This window comes from Hoplias malabaricus, chromosome 9 (genome assembly GCF_029633855.1).
Source record: "Hoplias malabaricus isolate fHopMal1 chromosome 9, fHopMal1.hap1, whole genome shotgun sequence".
In the NCBI taxonomy this organism is placed as follows: Eukaryota; Metazoa; Chordata; class Actinopteri; order Characiformes; family Erythrinidae; genus Hoplias; species Hoplias malabaricus.
This window is the reverse complement of record NC_089808.1, coordinates 42,053,646-42,074,747: the sequence shown is the minus strand read 5'-3', so window position 1 is coordinate 42,074,747 and position 21,102 is coordinate 42,053,646. Positions and strand designations below refer to the sequence as shown.

The following is a 21,102-nucleotide window of genomic DNA, read 5'->3' as shown; positions in this document are numbered from 1 at the left end:
TGTTTTCATTTTTTTCTTAATCTTTCTCTTACTTTTTTACTTTTCTTTTCTTTGATGTTCTTTTTCTGTTCTTTTTTGAGCCATTTACCAGCTGCTCCTCTCCCTGTGTCTCAGTCCTGGTGGGTCTCTGCCCTGCACTATTTAGAGATTCCTCTGCCCTTAACACACCTCACGCAAATAATGAGTTCCTTAAGACCCCTCTCTGGAGCTGAAGTGTATGTGAGATGGACAGTGGCCCAGCAGAACCAGACTGAAATATCTCTGGGTGATGATCAGCTGCTGGTTGCAGGAGGCGCAGAGCGACCCCCTCCACATCCAGGCCACTAGGTGTCAGTGTAATGGACGATTCAGGGAACAGGCCGAGTGTGTTTAATAGATCAGAATCTGGAAGAGAGATTTAAACCTGCTTTAATGTGTTCCACCTCTGTTTTGGGTTCTGACAGTGGGAATCTCATACCCCTTCCCAATGGACTGCTCCCAGATCATGAAGAACGGGATCACGGAGAGTGGCGTGTATACGATCTACGTGGCTAATAACCGCAGCAGGTCGATGCAGGTTTACTGCGACATGACCACGGACGGAGGCGGCTGGATCGTAAGAGAACTTTTAAAACTTTGTACAAGAGGCAGATGTAGATGCTGTGAATCTAAGATACAGAGTTGGAGCAGTGTGTGTTCACCTCCTGTGCACTGAGCTGTTCAGTGGCATTGTTTTCCCTTTTTAAAGCTGTTAAAGGGATCACCAACCCACACACTGTGAAACAAGACCCCCCCTCCCAGTGCGCTGCATGAGTCTGAATACATGGGATAAAACAAGCCGCTCTGATTCTGCTCCGCTTCTGAGAATGGCCCCACCCCCTCATCTGAATCTGTCCAATCACAGCGCTGGACCCATGTTTATGTGAGCACACAGACGAGGTTAAACTCAGTAAAACAGACACAACGAGCGCGGAGAAATAAGAGCACTGAGTAAAAACGGAGAAGAAAGAGAACAGAGTGAAAACGGCTAAAAACCAGAGCTTCTGCTCCTCGCTCCTCACTGCTGTGCGCTCGGGGTCGGGGTGAACAGCGAGCGGCTCATTATCATTTAAAGGAACAGGTGCTGAAAGCGGGCGTTCTGAACAGGGGCTGTTTACACAGGGGGAGAACACTGCTGTGGGGCTCGTGGGGTTTGGACCAAAGCAGGTCACAGATAGAATAACAGCCTCTCTGTACATTACTCGTATTCAGTGAAATCATCTAAAAGCTTGTTAATGTATCTGATGAGTTTCCTGTTTTTCTATTTTAAGATCATCCAAGTATTTCTGTCTTTCATGCCCTAGGAGATTTTATTCAGTAAAAGTCTAACGTTCTGCAGTAGATTAACACTGTGTTCAGTAACTCGTCTCTGTTCTGTGGCCGAACCCAGGTTTTCCAGAAACGCAACACTGGAAAGCTGGACTTCATGAAGCGCTGGAGACAGTACACGCAGGGCTTCGGGGAACTGACCGAGGAGTTCTGGCTTGGTATATACGTTTAATATTTTATTAAATACTGTGCTTATATTTAATGTAACTATATTGTATTTTGATTCCACCTGCAGTAAAAGTAAAAAGACACACACACACACACACACTACTGACTTGCACAAACATGATGTGAATGTAGAACTTCATTTCTCTGTGAGTGCAGTGGAACGTGTTATAACGTGAGCACTGGTGCTTGTATTGTCCAGGACTGGAGAAGATCTATGAGCTAACCAACACCCCGACGGAGTATGAAGTGCGTTTTGATGTCGGACTTGGATCAGAACGAGCCTATGCTGTTTATGATAATTTTAAATTGGGAACCTCCAAACAGAAATATAAACTCACCGTCGGAAACTACAGAGGAAACGCAGGTAAGACTCAGAATCATGATCTTATACCTCGCACCTACACACAGCATAGTCAAAGCTGAAAATATGACAAAACCAAAGCGTTTATAAGTAAACTAATATTACAGAGAGACTCTGGAGCACAGAGAATATTACAGAGAGACTCTGGAGCGCAGAGAATATTACAGAGAGACTCTGGAGCGCAGAGAATATTACAGAGAGACTCTGGAGCGCAGAGAATATTACAGAGAGACTCTGGAGCACAGCAGAATATTACAGAGAGACTCTGGAGCACAGCAGAATATTACAGAGTGACTCTGGAGCACAGAGAATATTGCAGAGAGACTCTGGAGCACAGAGAATATTACAGAAAGACTCTGGATCGCAGAGAATATTACAGAGAGACTCTGGAGCACAGAGAATATTACAGAGAGACTCTGGAGCGCAGAGAATATTACAGAGAGACTCTGGAGCGCAGAGAATATTACAGAGAGACTCTGGAGCACAGAGAATATTACAGAGAGACTCTGGAGCACAGCAGAATATTACAGAGAGACTCTGGAGCACAGCAGAATATTACAGAGTGACTCTGGAGCACAGAGAATATTGCAGAGAGACTCTGGAGCACAGAGAATATTACAGAAAGACTCTGGATCGCAGAGAATATTACAGAGAGAATCTGGAGCACAGAGAATATTACAGAGAGACTCTGGAGCAAAGAAAATATTACAGAGAGACTCCGGAGCGCAGAGAATATTTCAGAGAGACTCTGGAGCACAGGAAATATTACAGAGAGAATCTGGAGCGCAGAGAATATTACAGAGAGACTCTGGAGCGCAGAGAATATTACAGAGAGAATCTGGAGCACAGAGAATATTACAGAGAGAATCTGGAGCACAGAGAATATTACAGAGAGACTCTGGAGCAAAGAAAATATTACAGAGAGACTCTGGAGCACAGAGAATATTACAGAGAGACTCTGGAGCAAAGAAAATATTACAGAGAGACTCTGGAGCGCAGAGAATATTACAGAGAGACTCTGGAGCACAGCAGAATATTACAGAGAGACTCTGGAGCACAGCAGAATATTACAGAGTGACTCTGGAGCGCAGAGAATATTACAGAGAGACTCCGGAGTGCAGAGAATATTACAGAGAGACTCTGGAGCGCAGAAAATATTACAGAGAGAATCTGGAGCGCAGAGAATATTACAGAGAGAATCTGGAGCACAGAGAATATTACAGAGAGAATCTGGAGCGCAGAGAATATTACAGAGAGACTCCGGAGCGCAGAGAATATTACAGAGAGACTCTGGAGCGCAGAAAATATTACAGAGAGAATCTGGAGCGCAGAGAATATTACAGAGAGAATCTGGAGCGCAGAGAATATTACAGAGAGACTCCGGAGCGCAGAGAATATTACAGAGAGACTCCGGAGCGCAGAAAATATTACAGAGAGACTCTGGAGCGCAGAAAATATTACAGAGAGACTCTGGAGCGCAGAAAATATTACAGAGAGACTCTGGAGCGCAGAAAATATTACAGAGAGACTCTGGAGCGCAGAAAATATTACAGAGAGTGTTGGGAAGGCTGATATTGATTGAAATGTAGGCGAGGTTTATATTAGTGGTATTCACTCTGGGGTGCCGGTCAGAGCACAGGAAAGAGGCAGACGTTTAAATATTCCTCTCTTTACTTGCAATTCAGAGCAGCAATACAGAACATTGCACATTAGCAGATATTTCAGTAGGTAGAGGATTGTCTATGTGTGGCTGCAAAGTAATCAAACAAAGAATAATCACTATCACATTCTATGCTCACATCCTATAGAAAACAATGAGTGCCTAAGTAGTGATATAAACCAGTATTTCTAGTTCACACACATAACGCGATTCTAACGGCTAATCGCTAACAGCCACTTTCTAACAACAGCACGTGATTACTGCACTGTATAAACTTTGGAGAGTAAATCTCTAACTTAGTTACATGAAGTGGTGTCGTTTAACAACAGATAAAACATAGTTACTCACTTATTTGGCATTCACGCACACAACACTACATCACAGTGACTGATAAGCACTAACAGGTGTAACTCTTATATAAGTCCTGAATGCAACAATTGCAGTGCGAATAAGTCCGGTACATCACTCCTTCTCGAGCACATAGCCTTTTGTACAGAGAGACTCTGGAGCGCAGAAAATATTACAGAGAGACTCTGGAGCGCAGAAAATATTACAGAGAGACTCCGGAGCGCAGAGAATATTACAGAGAGACTCTGGAGCGCAGAGAATATTACAGAGAGAATCTGGAGCGCAGAGAATATTACAGAGAGACTCTGGAGCGCAGAGAATATTACAGAGAGACTCTGGAGCAAAGAAAATATTACAGAGAGACTCCGGAGCGCAGAGAATATTACAGAGAGACTCCGGAGCGCAGAGAATATTACAGAGAGAATCTGGAGCGCAGAGAATATTACAGAGAGACTCTGGAGCGCAGAGAATATTACAGAGAGACTCTGGAGCAAAGAAAATATTACAGAGAGACTCCGGAGCGCAGAGAATATTACAGAAAGACTCCGGAGCGCAGAGAATATTACAGAAAGACTCTGGAGCGCAGAGAATATTACAGAGAGACTCCGGAGCGCAGAGATTATTACAGAGAGACTCCGGAGCGCAGAGAATATTACAGAGAGACTCTGGAGCGCAGAAAATATTACAGAGAGACTCTGGAGCGCAGAAAATATTACAGAGAGACTCTGGAGCGCAGAAAATATTACAGAGAGACTCTGGAGCGCAGAAAATATTACAGAGAGACTCCGGAGCGCAGAAAATATTACAGAGAGACTCCGGAGCGCAGAGAATATTACAGAGAGAATCTGGAGCGCAGAGAATATTACAGAGAGACTCTGGAGCGCAGAGAATATTACAGAGAGACTCTGGAGCAAAGAAAATATTACAGAGAGACTCCGGAGCGCAGAGAATATTACAGAAAGACTCCGGAGCGCAGAGAATATTACAGAAAGACTCTGGAGCGCAGAGAATATTACAGAGAGACTCCGGAGCGCAGAGATTATTACAGAGAGACTCCGGAGCGCAGAGAATATTACAGAGAGACTCTGGAGCGCAGAAAATATTACAGAGAGACTCTGGAGCGCAGAAAATATTACAGAGAGACTCTGGAGCGCAGAAAATATTACAGAGAGACTCTGGAGCGCAGAAAATATTACAGAGAGACTCTGGAGCGCAGAAAATATTACAGAGAGACTCCGGAGCGCAGAGAATATTACAGAGAGACTCTGGAGCGCAGAAAATATTACAGAGAGACTCTGGAGCGCAGAAAATATTACAGAGAGACTCTGGAGCGCAGAAAATATTACAGAGAGACTCCGGAGCGCAGAAAATATTACAGAGAGACTCCGGAGCGCAGAAAATATTACAGAGAGACTCTGGAGCACAGAGATTATTACAGAGAGACTCCGGAGCGCAGAGAATATTACAGAGAGACTCTGGAGCGCAGAAAATATTACAGAGAGACTCCGGAGCGCAGAGAATATTACAGAGAGACTCTGGAGCGCAGAGAATATTACAGAGAGACTCTGGAGCGCAGAGAATATTACAGAAAGACTCTGGAGCGCAGAGAATATTACAGAGAGACTCTGGAGCACAGAGAATATTACAGAGAGACTCCGGAGCACAGAGAATATTACAGAGAGACTCTGGAGCACAGAAAATATTACAGAGAGAATCTGGAGCGCAGAGAATATTACAGAAAGACTCTGGAGCGCAGAGAATATTACAGAGAGACTCTGGAGCACAGAGAATATTACAGAGAGACTCTGGAGCGCAGAGAATATTACAGAAAGACTCTGGAGCGCAGAGAATATTACAGAGAGACTCTGGAGCACAGAGAATATTACAGAGAGACTCCGGAGCGCAGAGAATATTACAGAGAGAATCTGGAGCACAGAGAATATTACAGAGAGAATCTGGAGCACAGAAAATATTACAGAGAGACTCTGGAGCACAGAGAATATTACAGAGAGAATCTGGAGCACAGAGAATATTACAGGGAGACTCTGAAATGCAGAGAACATTCACATTCTCATTAGCTCTTGTTACTTTGTGTTTTATATAATCCTCTAAGGTGACGCGATGACCTATCACCAGGGCAGACCCTTCTCCACAGTGGACTCAGACAATGACATCGCTTTGGGGAACTGCGCTCTCACGCACCGCGGAGCCTGGTGGTACAAGAACTGCCACCTCGCCAACCTGAACGGCAAGCTCGGGGATAACAGACACAGCATGGTAAGGCAGTGGGTCCCGGCCCTGGTCCTGGAGGACCTCACGCCCTCTCCCTGTGGGAGACACTGTGTTACTGTCCTGTTCTTCATCACTAGCCAATTACTTGTGGGCACTTGCTTGTCCAAGGTCTCTGAGGGGTGTTCATGAAGCTGGATGCTTAGTTCTGTGTGAGAGTGCCACTCTAAAATGCCCCAAATGTATTGAAGAGGCTTCTGTACCACAGTCTAGTGCCGGGGAGATTAAATACCCTCCGACACACTTTCTTGCCCCTTATTTGTGATGGTGATGATTTATTTTCAAAGATTGTTTATTAACCATCTCAGTCAGTTAAGATTTGTCGTAAAATCATGGCTTTCAAGGACAGATCTGCCACCTTTTATACTTTTATTATTATTCATGCTGCTCTATCTTGCTGATGCAGGGTCATGGCCACCAGGGGCCGCCATCCGTGCAGTAAAGCTCATACTGCCATTCATAACGTCAGAGCACACACACAGAGAGAGAGAGAGAGAGAGAGAGAGAGAGAGAGAGAGAGAACCGATTTCCATGAGAAAATGTCCAATTATTGTACGGAGAAAGAGGGAGAGCCGTGCCCTGGATCGATCAGCTCCCATAAACTCCACAGACTCACAGGAAGTTTCTGCCCAGAACCAGAGCATTCTGCGCATCAGGAGCTTCTCCCTGAGACTTTAACAAGCTGTAAAACTTTATCCCAGATTCTCAGGAGGAGAGCAGCTGGAGCAGCTGGCAGTGTTGTATTTGAGGGTAATAGGAGTCTGTGTTGTGCTGGTGGTACTACGGATGTTTATGGGCTTACACTGGGATCTGAGGACCACATTGTGATGGTTCTAATGTTTTGGCCATTCATGTGGGGTGTTATATCAGGTCACACTTCCTGCGATAACCCTGCGCCTCAACAGGGGGCACTGTAGTCTACCATGTCTGCTTGTGTGTGTGTATATATTAGGATTAGGAACACCTACCTTGTTTCTTCTCTCACTGTCCATTCTCTCAGTTCCACTGACCACACAGGAGCACTGTGTAGTTCTACACTTACAGAATGTAGTCCATCTGTTGCTCTGCATACTTTTTAAACGCAAGTTTCCCCCTGTTCCTCAGCGCTCAGAACCCCCACAGAGCAGGTGTGATGTGGTGGTGGATCATTCTCAGCGCTGCAGTGACACTGACGTGGTGGTGGTGTGTTAGTGTGTGTTTTGCTGGTGTAGAGTGGATCAGACACAGCAGTGCTGCTGGAGTTTTTAAACCCTGTGTCCACTCTCTGTCCACTCTGTGAGACACTCCTCCCTCGTTGGTCCACCTTGTAGATGTAGAGTCAGAGACAGTAGCTCATCTGTCGCTGCACAGTGTGTGTCGCTCGTCCTCTAGTCCTTCATCAGTGACACAGGACGCTGTCGGCTGGATGTTTTTGGTCGGTGGACTGTTCTCAGTCCAGACACTGAGGGGTTTAAAAACTCCAGCAGCACTGCTGTGTCTGATCCACTCTACACCAGCACAACACACACTAACACACCACCACCACGTCAGTGTCACTGCAGCGCTGAGAATGATCCACCACCACATCACACCTGCTCTGTGGGGGTCCTGAGCGCTGAAGAACAGGGGGGAAAGGGGGAGAAAGAAAGTATGCAGAGCAACATATAGACAAAAGTCTATAAGTGTAGAATTACAAGAGGCTCCTGTGTGGTCAGTGGAGCTGAGAGAGTGGACAGTGATTGTTCAGTGTGTAGCTAACAGGTTTTAGATGATGACCTGCTTAATGCTACGCTGAAACTAACCCGCATTTCCACGTGTGACCACCAGGGCGTGAACTGGGAGCCGTGGAAGGGTCACCTCACCTCTCTGGACTTCACCGAGATAAAGATACGGCCCGTATCCACCGCCAGCAGGAAGAGGAGGTCACTGAAGAGGAGGACCGCTGCCTAATGACAATCACATCCGCTGAAGAGAAGAGTGTGGTGACCTTAAGGTCATCTCCTCTGACCCCTGTTTCCATAAGGCCCTGTAGATGCATTAATATGGCGCACATACACAATACATTACGGTAATCGGGACTAGCTTGTATGTTTATATATATAAATATTTTTTCTCCTGTGGTTCCTTTGCATGTTATACTGACACCTAGTGGCCCTGGATGGGTCTGACATTTCTCTCGTGGTTGACCCACTCTGTGGAGCGTAAAGCACTGCTTCGTGTGAGATATGAAAATAGTAAATAACCACTTTAATAAAGGAGTGCCCCTCTATGAAGTCATAACACTTCATGACCTCAGGATGTTAGTGTTTGTCACGCAGACACATGTTCGGACCAGGAGCGTTATCATATTTACACTACGGTAATAATAGTAATACATCTGTCACACCTAATAAAGTGGCTTATATCTCATTATCTCTATTTATACGTGACTGCACAAGCTCAGATCAGGCTTTTTAAAGGTATTATAGGTGGGATGTATGACATAAACGAAGTGTATAATGCATTTATACTGCGTTATGAACACAGGAGTCTCAGGATGTGTCCTCAGACCCCTCTGGATTAAACCCGGGTCAGAACCGCTCTAATCAGGAAAAGCCACTCTCTGGTTCAGACGCTGTCCAGATTTGTAAGACCTGTTATAAAATATGATCATCATGTGTGACGTCATTAAAGGAGAAACTCCTTCCTGAGTTCAGTGTGTGAGGTGTGGACACAGGTGTGAAGTGGTTGATTCTCGAGAAGCTTGTGGATTCTGATTTCTTTCCAGTGGTGAATGGAACCAGACGCATCACTCCCTGTCCTCTCTCTCTGCTGCCGTGGCCTCCACACGTCTGAAGGCCTTCATAAAGATGATGATGAGGATCCAGATGCTGTCAGAACACAACCTTGTATCTGCATTTTTATTTTTTTGGTGTATGTTCTGTGCACTGTGTGATAATGTCACTAGGAATGAACTGATAAAAATGAAAGTTGCTTAGAACTCTCATAGTTTCCATTAACTTCTGTTCAAAGTTAGGAATGATATCTTTAACCTCGGTTATATCTGCTGCCTTGGAGATACGAGGTTTTGATCTGACAGTCACTTTAGAGATTGATGACCTTCCTGACCTCAGCACAATGCTTGTTTTAAAGTGGTTTTTGTAAAACATCATCGTAATTCAAAATACAAACATTGCATCGTTTTAAAGATTTGTCTTTTTATTCTAAAAAACAACAACTAAGATGAAGTATTAAGATGCTATGAGCTCCTGAACTCTAACAAATCCCCGTTTGTAACTGGTCTAAACCCACACTCACACAGAACTTTGGACACAGTATTGTCCCCAAGAACAGAACAAACCCATCACAGTCTTCTGCAGCTTTTTCCTGATGGAGCTCAGAACCAACGCAGCGCCCAATAAACTCTTCACTTTTCACACTGCTTCAGTTTTAGGTTCATTTCTGTTGAATAAACTGACAATTGTGGTGTTTTAATACGACACACAACAGTCACTGTCAAATGACAAAAGAGCAGGAGAATGTTTGAAATTTACATTCATTCATTCATTCATTCATTGTCTGTAACCTTTATCCAGTTCAGAGTCGCGGTGGGTCTAGAGCGTACCTGGAATCATTGGGCGCAAGTCAGGATCACACCCTGTAGGGGGTGGCAGTCCTTCACAGGGCAACACACACTCACATATTCACTCACACCTATGGACACTTGAGTCTCCAATCCACCTACCAACGTGTGTTTTTGGAGGATACCCACACAGACACAGGGAGAACACACCACACTCCTCACAGACAGTCATCTGGAGAAAACCAACGCAGACACAGGGAGAACACACCACACTCCTCACAGTCACCTGGAGGAAACCCACGCAGACACAGGGAGAACACACCACACTCCTCACAGACAGTCACCCGGAGGAAACCCACGCAAACACAGGGAGAACACACCACACTCCTCACAGACAGTCACCCGGAGGAAACCCACGCAGACACAGAGAGAACACACCACACTCCTCACAGACAGTTACCCGGCGGAAACCCACTCAGACACACACACGAATATGTTCTGGTCTTTGGCAACACATCTTTCTCAAAGATTAATTTCCAACCTGTAGAACCAGATGGACCCAGTTTTGGAGTTCAGATGCCCTCTGGTGGTCCAAATGTCCTCTAGAGCCTGTTATTGGCAGTTTATCTGCAGCTGGTTCACAGAGGCTCCGATGTGCACTTTCTCTGATTTCACTTTATATTTGATGGAGAAACCTGGACAAACGTGTAACGATTTATTTCTGCACCAGCCACAACATTATGACATCCTTGTTTCTACACTGTGTCCATTTTATCAGCTCCACTGACCACACAAGAGCACTTAGTAGTTCAATAATCACAGGCTGTAGTCTATTGCTCTACATACTTAGTTACGTTATCTTATTCTCCATTGGTCAGGCCCACCACAGAGCAGGTATGATTTGGGTGGTGGTAGAAACAAATGAGGTCTTGGGGTCGTAGGTGTATTTCAGTTAAATATGGATTAGACATGTATTAGAGGTTTTAAAAAGTGTTTTCTTCATGTGTGTGTGAGAGAGAAAGAGAGAGAAAATGGGACAGGGTTTGAGGTGGAATTGGGCCTTTTTTTTTTACTCCAGAGGCCATCTGAACTCCAAAACTGGGTTCAGCTGGTTCTACAGGTTGGAATCCATCTTTGAGACAGATCCCAGTGTTGCCATAGACCAGAACATAGCCCTTCAGCATCCAATAATCTTGGATTTTGTGTGTGTGTGTGTGTGTGGGGGGGGGGGGGGGGGGGTGTAATGGGACCGAACTGGCCCTCTTGGAATCTTGGAGTCTCCTGGAATGGAGTTCAACATTTTAGAAAGATCCCATTAGCTCCACAGACCTGAACCAAGACTTTAAAAGCAACCATCTAGCTATTAATCCTGCCCCAAACAAACAGGTGGCCTCCATAGACCAGGACCATGGCTCTTCATATGAGAGGTGACAAACACACAAGAGAGCAAAAAAACATTCTGACTCACCTCATAGACCTTGCTCAACATCTCTTCAAGATGATCACACTGGCCATAGACTGGAACCAAGCCCTTTCAGATGTGAGTGGACTGAATGGAAAGTCTCTTTTTTAACTTCAGACGGATTCAGTTATTGCCCCTTACTGAATGGACCTGGGGTATTTACCCAAGAGAACCCAAATTCAGCCTCATCTAAAGACAACAGCCAAAATAACAACAAAATAAAGTCCTATTTTCCGAAAGCAACAAGACTGCTGGGAAAACTGCTGAACTGAACCGACTCCAATTAGTAATCACTCAAGTCCCAGACAGGTGGAGACTGCTTTGAAGCTTCATCCTGATTGGCCAGAAGATTTAAAGGCTTAAAACAGTGACATCTGGTGGTTTGCAGAAATCACAACAGCCATACTCTCCAGACTGAGCACACACAGACCCAGGATCAGTGTTTACCATTTAGCTGTGAGACAAAGATTAGAAAATGGCTTAGTTGTGAACATCTGAGTGAAGCAGGAAATAGCTCTCACTCCATTTCTTTAATTTTTCATTTAATTTTTCTTTGAAAAACAAGACATAAAATCATTTTCAAGAGCTAAGGAAAGTATTAAATGCTTTCAAACTTCTTTGTACACCTTTGTGTAATTCAACATTCAAACACTCCTAAATTCAGTGATGAATTCTTCTCGCTCGTCATTTTCAAACTACTCAGTTTGTGTTGAAAAATATTACTAAGAAGCAGGAGAATATTTAAACTTTGAATTAAGATTATATGCTGCACACACACACATACATATGAATCCAAGGTTATTGGATGCTGAAGGGCTATGTTCTGGTCTATGGCAACACTGGGATCTGCCTCAAAGATTGATTCCAACCTGTAGAACCAGCTGAACTTTTGGAGTTCTGATGCCCTCTGGTGTAAGAAAAGGGCCAATTCCACCTCAATCCCTGTCCCATTCTCTTTCTCTCTCACACACACACTTTAGCGCAGGGCTTGCAAGGCTGATGATCTGATAAGTTCTGAGCATCAGAAAAACACCCACCACAGCTCTGTGGGACAAAGTGCATTTCCTCTACACACTGAAACAAGCTGCAAATCGTAACAAAATTACGCCATGAATAGTTATTTAAAACGTGTATTCTGTACTGTGATTGTATATATACATTTATGAGTGATTTAAATGCTACATCTACACTTAAAAGAAACTTAGATGACTGGGTGGCACGTTGGTGAGCACATTCGCCTCCCAGCGCTGGGATCTTGGGTTCAAGTCCCATCTGGGTGAAGTTTACATGTTCTCTCTGTGTCTGCGTGGGTTTCCTCCGGGGTCTCCGGTTTCCTCCCACAGTAAAAAAAAAAAAAAAAAAAAAAAAAAAACATGGAGGGTGTAGAATGGACGAGCAATGGTTTACTTGATAATGTAACTTTATTCGGCTTGACAACTCACAACAGGATAGCGAGGCAGCAGGTAAAACACAGCAACAGTAAGTTCCCACTTTTCTTGCATGCCGTAAAACAATACAGTGTCGTGAAGTGTGGTACACAACAGCAGTTCACAGTACACTTACTCAAACTAATATATGACAGAGGGTAGGTGAATTGGCTTCTGTAATAACTGTCCTGCTGTGTGAGTGAATGAATGTCTGTATGTGTGAGTGAATGTGTGTGAGCCCAGATATGGATTGGCGCTCTGTCCTGGGTGAAACCCTTGTGCCCGATGCAGTCCTCCAGGTGGACGGTCGTTTCTGGTCGAGAGTACGCTGTGCGCGTTTGGCTGCCGCTTCTCACCAGTGTGTGGATTGAGTGTTCTGAGCAGTGTGGATTGTAAAGCGTCCTTGGGTATCTAGAAAAGTGCTATATACGTGTAACGATAGATAGATAGATAGATGACTGGTTCAATAAGCAAAGAACTACAAATGCAATAATGTCATTAGCAGCTCAGCCTTTCCAACATCCAAAGTAATTAATTTGTTTTTATATATTTTCTTATTGGATTAATCCATGGCAAACAGTGTGTAAGGGTGTATCAGTGATCCACGAGTGAAACGGTTTTATTAAGGGGCAGGTTTAAGTGGCAATTTCCAGTAAAATAGTGTGTAAGTCATTAGCTGATAAACCTGTTATCCGTTTACATGATGCTTTTAGTGAATCTTACAATTAATTCCTAAATTAAAAGCCTGTGAAATTAATGGAAACATTACTGAGCCTTTGAGGTTTATTTTACGGTTGTTAGGTAGCTTTTTTAAACTAGGTGTCGTTAAGAAAATTAGTTGTCACCCCTTTGGCTGAAAGTAAATTCTGAAAATCAAAAAGCAGTGGCAGAGTCTTTCAGAAATGAAGATGGGGAGGGCTCTTTCATTTACTGCAATGACTCTACTTCACATAAAGAAGCAGACATTGTACAAACAACTATTGGCTTGGTCGTATCAGAGATTGTGTACTAAATCTATTTTAAACATGAAGGGGACCCACTCTATGGAGCATAAACTGGTTAATTCAGCATATGGACAGGAAAATCATTTTCAGAAATACTTTAGTGTTCCTGTGATGGTTAAATAACCTTGAAGGTCAACATGTGTTTAAAGTGCAGCACAAAGAGAAAAGGAAACTCGATGAAGTCTTTTCTTCAAAACTGTGATGTCTTTATCCATCAGGTATTTCATAACAGTGTAAACATCTGTGTGTACATGTGGCACAGCTTTGGTTAAGACAGCAGCACATAATAAAAATGTTGTGGTTGTGTTAAATGATTGCACTGATAGCTTGGAGTGCTTCAGCGAGGCTGAAGATAGTTCTGCAGAAGTGGTGATGGCAGACCCAAGGCAAACAGACTGTCCAAACACTTCTGATAATTAACCCCAGAGCCACATCATGCTGCAGCAGCACCAGGTGGAATCAAAGGCCAAGGATTTAATGACACTATTTAGTAACCCTGCAGTCTTATGACCCCATACTCGTGAGAAAACCAAGGGCACAACCACTAATTCCACAGTCTTTCATAAGTTCTACAGTATTTTTAATCTAGGAATCATAAGTGATAAGTGTTTGGTTTTTGGGTCACCTTCAAACAATGGGCTTCTCATTTTTATCATTTAGCTCTTTATCATAAATTTCAAAATGAACAACACATTTATCTAATCATTTGTGCTTTTTGAACATTTAGGTGCTCAGACCCAGTATTCAATAATTCTGTGAAAAAGAGTGTAAAAGGTTATAATTTAGAGATAGTGGTCGAAAAGTTAAAAATCCCAGCTTGGATTAGCGCACCATGCTCTACTGTTGTGGATAACTGTTCACTTACTTGGCTATGTGCTACGCTTGTAACTGGAGGCTCCCACTAGAGGGCAGACCAGAGAAAGACACGGGTGATTGCAGATTTGACTCTGACACAGCCTTCTTCCAAACTTCCCGCCATTGTAATGCTGTTGATCGCCTGCACTGCCCCTTATTGTTTACACCTGTACTACGCTATGTGTACATATAGCATTTATTTTCTGAAGATGTGCAAAAAAAAGAAAACACACCATATCCCAGACTTTTTACTGCACTTTATATGTATTGATTAAGCCTGCTAATACGCTCAGCACAGCTTGAACAGTGTCCCCGCTTCTCCTCCAGAGCTGGTGGATTATTTTCCAGGATCTCTTTGAAGTCACCCAAAAGTCATTCTCCATGGCCTCTCCAAACACCTCCTACACTACAAATTGTTCTTCTGCAACTGTCAGACTTAATCATTTGCTGGTAGTCATCAGCTGCATCAGGAGTTTCAAGAACGCTTCAAAACTTTGTGGGCATTGCACCACACACTTACTATTATTTATTTTTGTTGGTATCGGACAACTGTTAGACACTGTCGAATACTACCCATAGGACTCTCTCCCATTTTCCATCAGGGTGCTTCATGGACCTTTGGTGCTTGTCTGAATTTTCACAGGTTACAGAAAAATAATCATTAAAAAATATATATATATTTTTAAAGGCAACGTGCCACTGTAGACCAAAGTGTCTTCCAATATTATTATGAGGAACATGACGTTCATGTTTTAGCCTTGTGAAGTGACGGCTCTGTACTTCCTCACTCTGTAAAAGTTAACTGTAATACTGAAATATCTGCTCCATTAGAAACATGTCACTGATCATTAGAAAAACTGTGTGATATTTTTCATCATTGAACATTTAGTGTTTGATTTAAATTGTGTCTGTTACTGTAATACTGGTGTAAAATCTTCACAATTTAGGGAGGATGGATATAACAAGTAATCTTTATTTAAAACAAACAAAACCTAAAACAACATATAATCTGAAATGAAATGTGGGAAGGGTGAGGAAAACACAAACTAGAATACAAAGAACTAAACAGGACAAAACCAAGCAGGAACAAACAGAAAACAACCATGAAACTTTGTGGACATAGACAAACAAACACACATCCACACACAAGACCAGACAAAGGAGTACTGAGAACAAGGGGGTATAAATACACATGACCACAGACAACACCTGGGTAGGATAACGAGGGGGCAGAAATACAAGAGAGACACAGGTGGAAACACTAATGACAAGGCGGGACTAAGGCAGGGCTAAGGCAGAGATAAGGGAGGAGACTGGAATAAAACAAAAACAACCATGTGCTAAAGAAACACGGAAACAAAAACGGGAACACAGGAAACGGCTAAAGCGTGACACAAATATAGACCGTTTTTCACTGCATGTGTTTCTAGGTATCAGTGCTCCTGTTTTTATCAGTATAGAGAACAAAACACTGGAAAAAATGGATGTTGAGGCCTTCAGGGGCTCAGAGTCAGACACATCCACGTCTCCAAACACTTGCTCATCCCAGGTTTTCAGGACAACACATATCCATCATACACAAATGGTTTAACTGAACAAATGTTCCTGATTTCACCTCTCTGAGCATATTTACAGCTTCTCACCAATCAAGAGCAACACATTTCCTGTGTCTCTAAAGTGAGTGAGGTTATTACACAGAGCGCAGGTGAGAATCAATTAGTGCATTATCTTTAATTACCGTAATTAGTCATTTCAGCAATGTTTAGGATTTTCAGTCGATTAAGTGCATTTTTACTGTATCAGCTCGATATAAAACAGATATCGGGGTATCATGACACTTACAGCAGGTGTTTTTCATAAATCTGTGGTGAAATGTAGTTGCTGTCCACAGAAAAATGTTTATTTCTCATATCTTTGCTTTTTCCTCTGACAATTGTACACTAAATGGTCCAAAGGAAATGCTCTTAATGACATTAAATTAAACCTTTTTACATTCATTGGAGGAGATCAAGAATGTTACTGATTCCTTCTTAAAGTCTCTGCTTTGGACACAGCCTGTTAATAATCCATGCATTCATTATCTGTAACCCTTATCCAGTTCAGGGTCGCGGTGGGTACAGAGCCTACCTGGAATCATTGGGCGCAAGGTGGGAATACACCCTGGAGGGGGCGCCAGTCCTTCACAGGGCGACACAGACACACACACACATTCATTCACACTCACACCTACGGAGACTTTTTTGAGTCGCCAATCCAACTACCAACGTGTGTTTGGACCTTGGGAGGAAAGCACAACCTCCAGGTCCCTGGAGCTGTGTGACTGCGACACTTCCTGCTGCACCACAATGCCACTCTGTCTGTTAATAAATAAATGAATAATGTGAAACCAGTGTGTAGTGAGTTAAAGACTGGATTTAACTTACTCAACCTTTTAGGTTTCTTTGTATCACATTCCTCTCGATGTCCATATCCTTTATTCTTATCCTTTTTGCAAGTGCTGAACTTTAGACACACATTTACATAGTAGTCACTGCCTGTAAACTATGAAAAGATGGTGAAAATATGAGTGTGGGGAACATAGATAAACAGTTATAAATATTTCTGATATCCATCTCTGTGCTCATGAGTTTATTACAAATTGCTCATGTTAGTTTCTGACAGATAACTATTGCGATGTGAAATATTATAACAGTAGTTTTAGATTATATTGACATTGCATTCATTTTCAGAACAAATCAGAAAAAAATTTATTCCATTCAAAAGTTTGGAGTAAATAATTTGAACAATATTTAACCAAATGTTTGAATAAAAGAGAAGCTGCTGAACATTGTGAATGAAGTTAAAATGTAACTCATCCAGAATGTTTTACATTTCAAAAGTGGTGTTTAAAAAATCTAAACACAGTCATAACAGCTACAGAGACTACTTACTTTTGTTGTTGGCAAGAGCTGTTCATAGGCAACATGATCAGAACCTCCAAAGTCCTCATTGGCTGCAACCAGAGCCTTGTCAATGTGTGTTTTATATGAATCAGGCAGGTCCTGATAGTTCCCCCACTGAGCGGAAACCAGCAGAGTCACAGCAGACAGCAGCAGCAGCTTCAGTCCAGTCTTCATCATGAGGAGGTTACACTCAGCTCTGGGGGCTGGAGTTTTCTGAAGTCACTAATGTCTGACGCCACTTATAACATGAGGATGCAGAGCAAAGGGCAGTGCTTTCCCTCTCCCTCCCCTTCTGGCGCTAGGAACGTGTGTTGTATCACTGTCATCACTGATCTGATGATTTAAAGGTGATCGAAAGGTGACGTTCACGGTTATAATTTTTAGAATTGAAGTTATGTAATAACATAATTTTGGGAGTAGGACCACGCCAAAATGCCTCCCCTCAGCCCTATATATACCCTGCAAACTCATGTCATTTCTGTGTCTGATAAACTCGCTCCCACCTCCACCCCGTTCTGCACTGCTTTTTCTTGTATTCATCTCTCTAACGGGGCGTTTGGCTTCATACGCATTCCGAAGCCACCCTGAACTCCCCAAACACATCTGAGTTTACCTGTTTCAGCCTTTATGAGCATGGTCTGTAGTAGCAAACATGTTTTATAAAATTCTGAGGATGCTTCCTCACCATGTGCTGCTCTCCTGTCTGTTTGTGTTCGAAACCACTCCAATGTGTTTACGAAGCCCCAGTGTAAGTAAATAGGTTAAAAATAAAAAAATATAAAGGGTCTTGATCCAGTACGCTAGTCTCACTCTCTCTCTCTCTGCTCATGGTGAAGAAACAGCACCTTGAGGTTTTTAGACAACAAAGACACCTCCAAACTTTAAAAAGCATGACCCAACATGAGGATATTGCTCTATTCCGGCTCCATTGATGAATATTGACTTATTTTTTGCTGTAGATGGAACTGACGCTAAATTCGGGAGAGTGCTAACTGTATGAAAGTAAACAGACAAAGTTCTACAATTCGAGTAACAAATGAGATTCTGTGGTAATTCAAACAGTGAATTAAAACTTACAATTTCCACCACATACAAACAACAGTCATTTCCCCCTCCCCTCAAACATACCATTCCACCTTAAAAGAAGCGGAGCTTCTGAATGTCAACAAACAAGAGGACAGCATTTCCCCACAATTGTAGATGTTGCCTTAAGTCAGAAAACTTGACTTAAAACAAGCATTCAGATTTCTCCTACTTCAGATGTACAGTGCATACACTTTAGAATTGTCCCAGCCCCTCATCTGCGTCTCTCCAGTCACAGTGTTTGTGAGAAAGCAAAGATGAGCTCTTGCACATGTTCATTGCCAGGAGTACAGTGCAGTAATCTAGCCGTCAGCTTATAAATGCATACACAAGTTTTTCTGCATCTTTTAAGGATAAGATATGCCGGATTTTAGCAATATTGTGTAAATGGGAGAAGGCAGTTTTGACTGTACTGTATATATGGGTATTGGGGATTACTGTTAACTTGTCAAAATTAATGGCAGCATTTCCAAGCGAATGAGTATCTGTTCCTAGTAACAAGTCTCATCCAGTCTTTAATTTCTATTGGAAGGTCTGTTTTGTTTTGTAGGCAAGCAACATCAGTAAGTTTGGCTGATATATACAGTTGTGTGTCGCCAGTGTAGCAGTGGAAATAAATACCATGCTTACGGATTACTGTACCCAGTGCCAGCATATAGAGAGTGATTAACAGTGGACCAAACACTGACCCTTGTGGAACACCATATCTAACTGAAGTAAGATGTGAGGATTTATTATTCAGTTAAACAACTTGATAACAGTCAAATCAACAGGATCTAAACAAAAGAGAGCCGAGTTAGAGATAAAGCCTGTATAAAGTGAAAGGAGTAAGTCATTGGTTTCTTTATTAGAACTGTTTTTGGTCTAAATCCAGACTGAAAAACTTTGTCATTATTTTGTATGTAAAAGCACAACATTTTCTCAAATTTTTGCGAAAAACAGGAGGTTTGATGTTTCTTTTTTGTTGCCTGTTAGTTTTGTCAGAGCGCTAAGAAGTAATCTAGGATTGTTCTTGATGTTTTATTTAAGGGAAGAGATGTACACCATATAAAAGTCTAATTAATATTAAAATTATAATGTGAACACACGCTTCACTCTGCTGACGCTAAAGGTCCAGATGAGCTTTAGGAGTGTTGTTGTTTTATTATTAGGACTTTGGGTTGTATTTGCAGGAGTTAAACTCTGTCACTGTTTGAGTCAGGGGCAGTATTTATTGATTTTATTTTAAAAATATTTGCACAGAGGCAAGATACTCTTCATCTTGTGGGTGGTGAGCACACATGATCCTCCCATGCTGCCCTTTCGGGTCTGATCCTGGCTAGGTCATAAGGCACTCGCCGTCGTACACTATCCCCAGGCTCCCCCTAGCTCCAGGGGTAGGTCCTGGTAACCTTCTCCCAGGCAGGGTACACTTTAATCCTTTTAAGCTGTTCATAGGGATGCTTCTTGGATCTTTTTTGTGTGGATCCTCACTCCAGACCTGTTCAATCTGAACCAAATATCATGTGAACTCCTCAGGTTTGAGCTAAAAGTGCTCACGTAGCCAGGTTTGATTTATATTATGGGATGGTATACTGCCCAGATAATTGTCAGTGCTATAAAAAAGTGCAACCGTTGCTCCATGTCAAATTGCACAGAAACCTGCATGACTCCACAACACAGGAGATTCTTCCTGTCTGAACTTTCTTGCTCCCACCACATACAGATCAGACCAATAAGTGAAGAGAACGTTCTCACATGGTTTGTTGTGATGCATTTTGGTGCTCTTTGATTTATCACTGTGTGAAAACAAACTAAACTTAGGGGAAAACGCTCAAAGTAAACAATCTTGTGAATTAAATCGAACCAAAGAAAACTAACTATAGGTGTGAAAACTCCACTGTACTGATGTTGTAGTTTGTCTGTATTCCACAAGAGGTCCCAGCTCAGTGGTGGAAGTACAGTTTAAACTCACAGTTCTGTGTTGGTCAAAAGGGATTTTCTGTAGAGCTCCACCAACCTCACACCAGCTGCATTTGTATCTGAGCACAGACAGATCCCACTTATGGAGAAGTCTGGATCATTAAAATGATAAAGTGAACACACCCTTCACTGAGACTCTAAAGGGTCCAGGTGAGCTTCAGGAGTGTTGTTGTATTATTAGGATTTGGGTTGTCTTTACAGGAGTGAAACTGTGTCACAGTTTGAGTCAGTGGCTTTATTTATTGATTTCTATTTGGAAAATATTTACACGGAAGAGAGACCCGACTGAGACCAAAGTAGGTGTGGGGTACGAGGGGGTGGATCTGGAATTTTAATTCTACACAGAATTTCACAACAAAACAAACCATATAAAAATGCTCTCATATAATGATTATATAAAATTAGAATTCATCACATAAACGTTCATCTAAACATCTCTTTTACAGTAGATTTTACAGTAACGCTAACATTCACAGTCTCTGTATGTATATATGTATGTATCTTTACACTTATATAGCACCTTTCTAGACACCCAAGGACGCTTTACAATCGACACTGCTCAGAACGCTCAGAAGCGGCAGCCAAACGCTCACAGCGTACTCTCGACCAGGAACGACCGTCCACTAGTACTTCACCCAGGACAGAGTGCTAAT

At 42.6% G+C, this 21,102-nt stretch overlaps 1 protein-coding gene across 2 annotated transcripts in view; it reads left to right on the top strand.

The window, feature by feature from the left end:
* tnn (tenascin N) overlaps window positions 1-9,482 on the top strand; it is a 47,263-nt gene extending 37,781 nt beyond the window's left edge. For both annotated transcript variants that reach the window (XM_066681434.1, XM_066681433.1), the window contains 5 exons: window positions 444-595; window positions 1,409-1,505; window positions 1,715-1,879; window positions 5,998-6,161; window positions 7,980-9,482. In XM_066681434.1, coding sequence (XP_066537531.1) covers window positions 444-595; window positions 1,409-1,505; window positions 1,715-1,879; window positions 5,998-6,161; window positions 7,980-8,102 — 701 coding nt within the window. In that variant the 3' untranslated portion in view covers window positions 8,103-9,482. The remainder of the gene's footprint in view (window positions 1-443; window positions 596-1,408; window positions 1,506-1,714; window positions 1,880-5,997; window positions 6,162-7,979) is intronic.
* The last annotated feature ends 11,620 nt before the right edge of the window (window positions 9,483-21,102 follow it).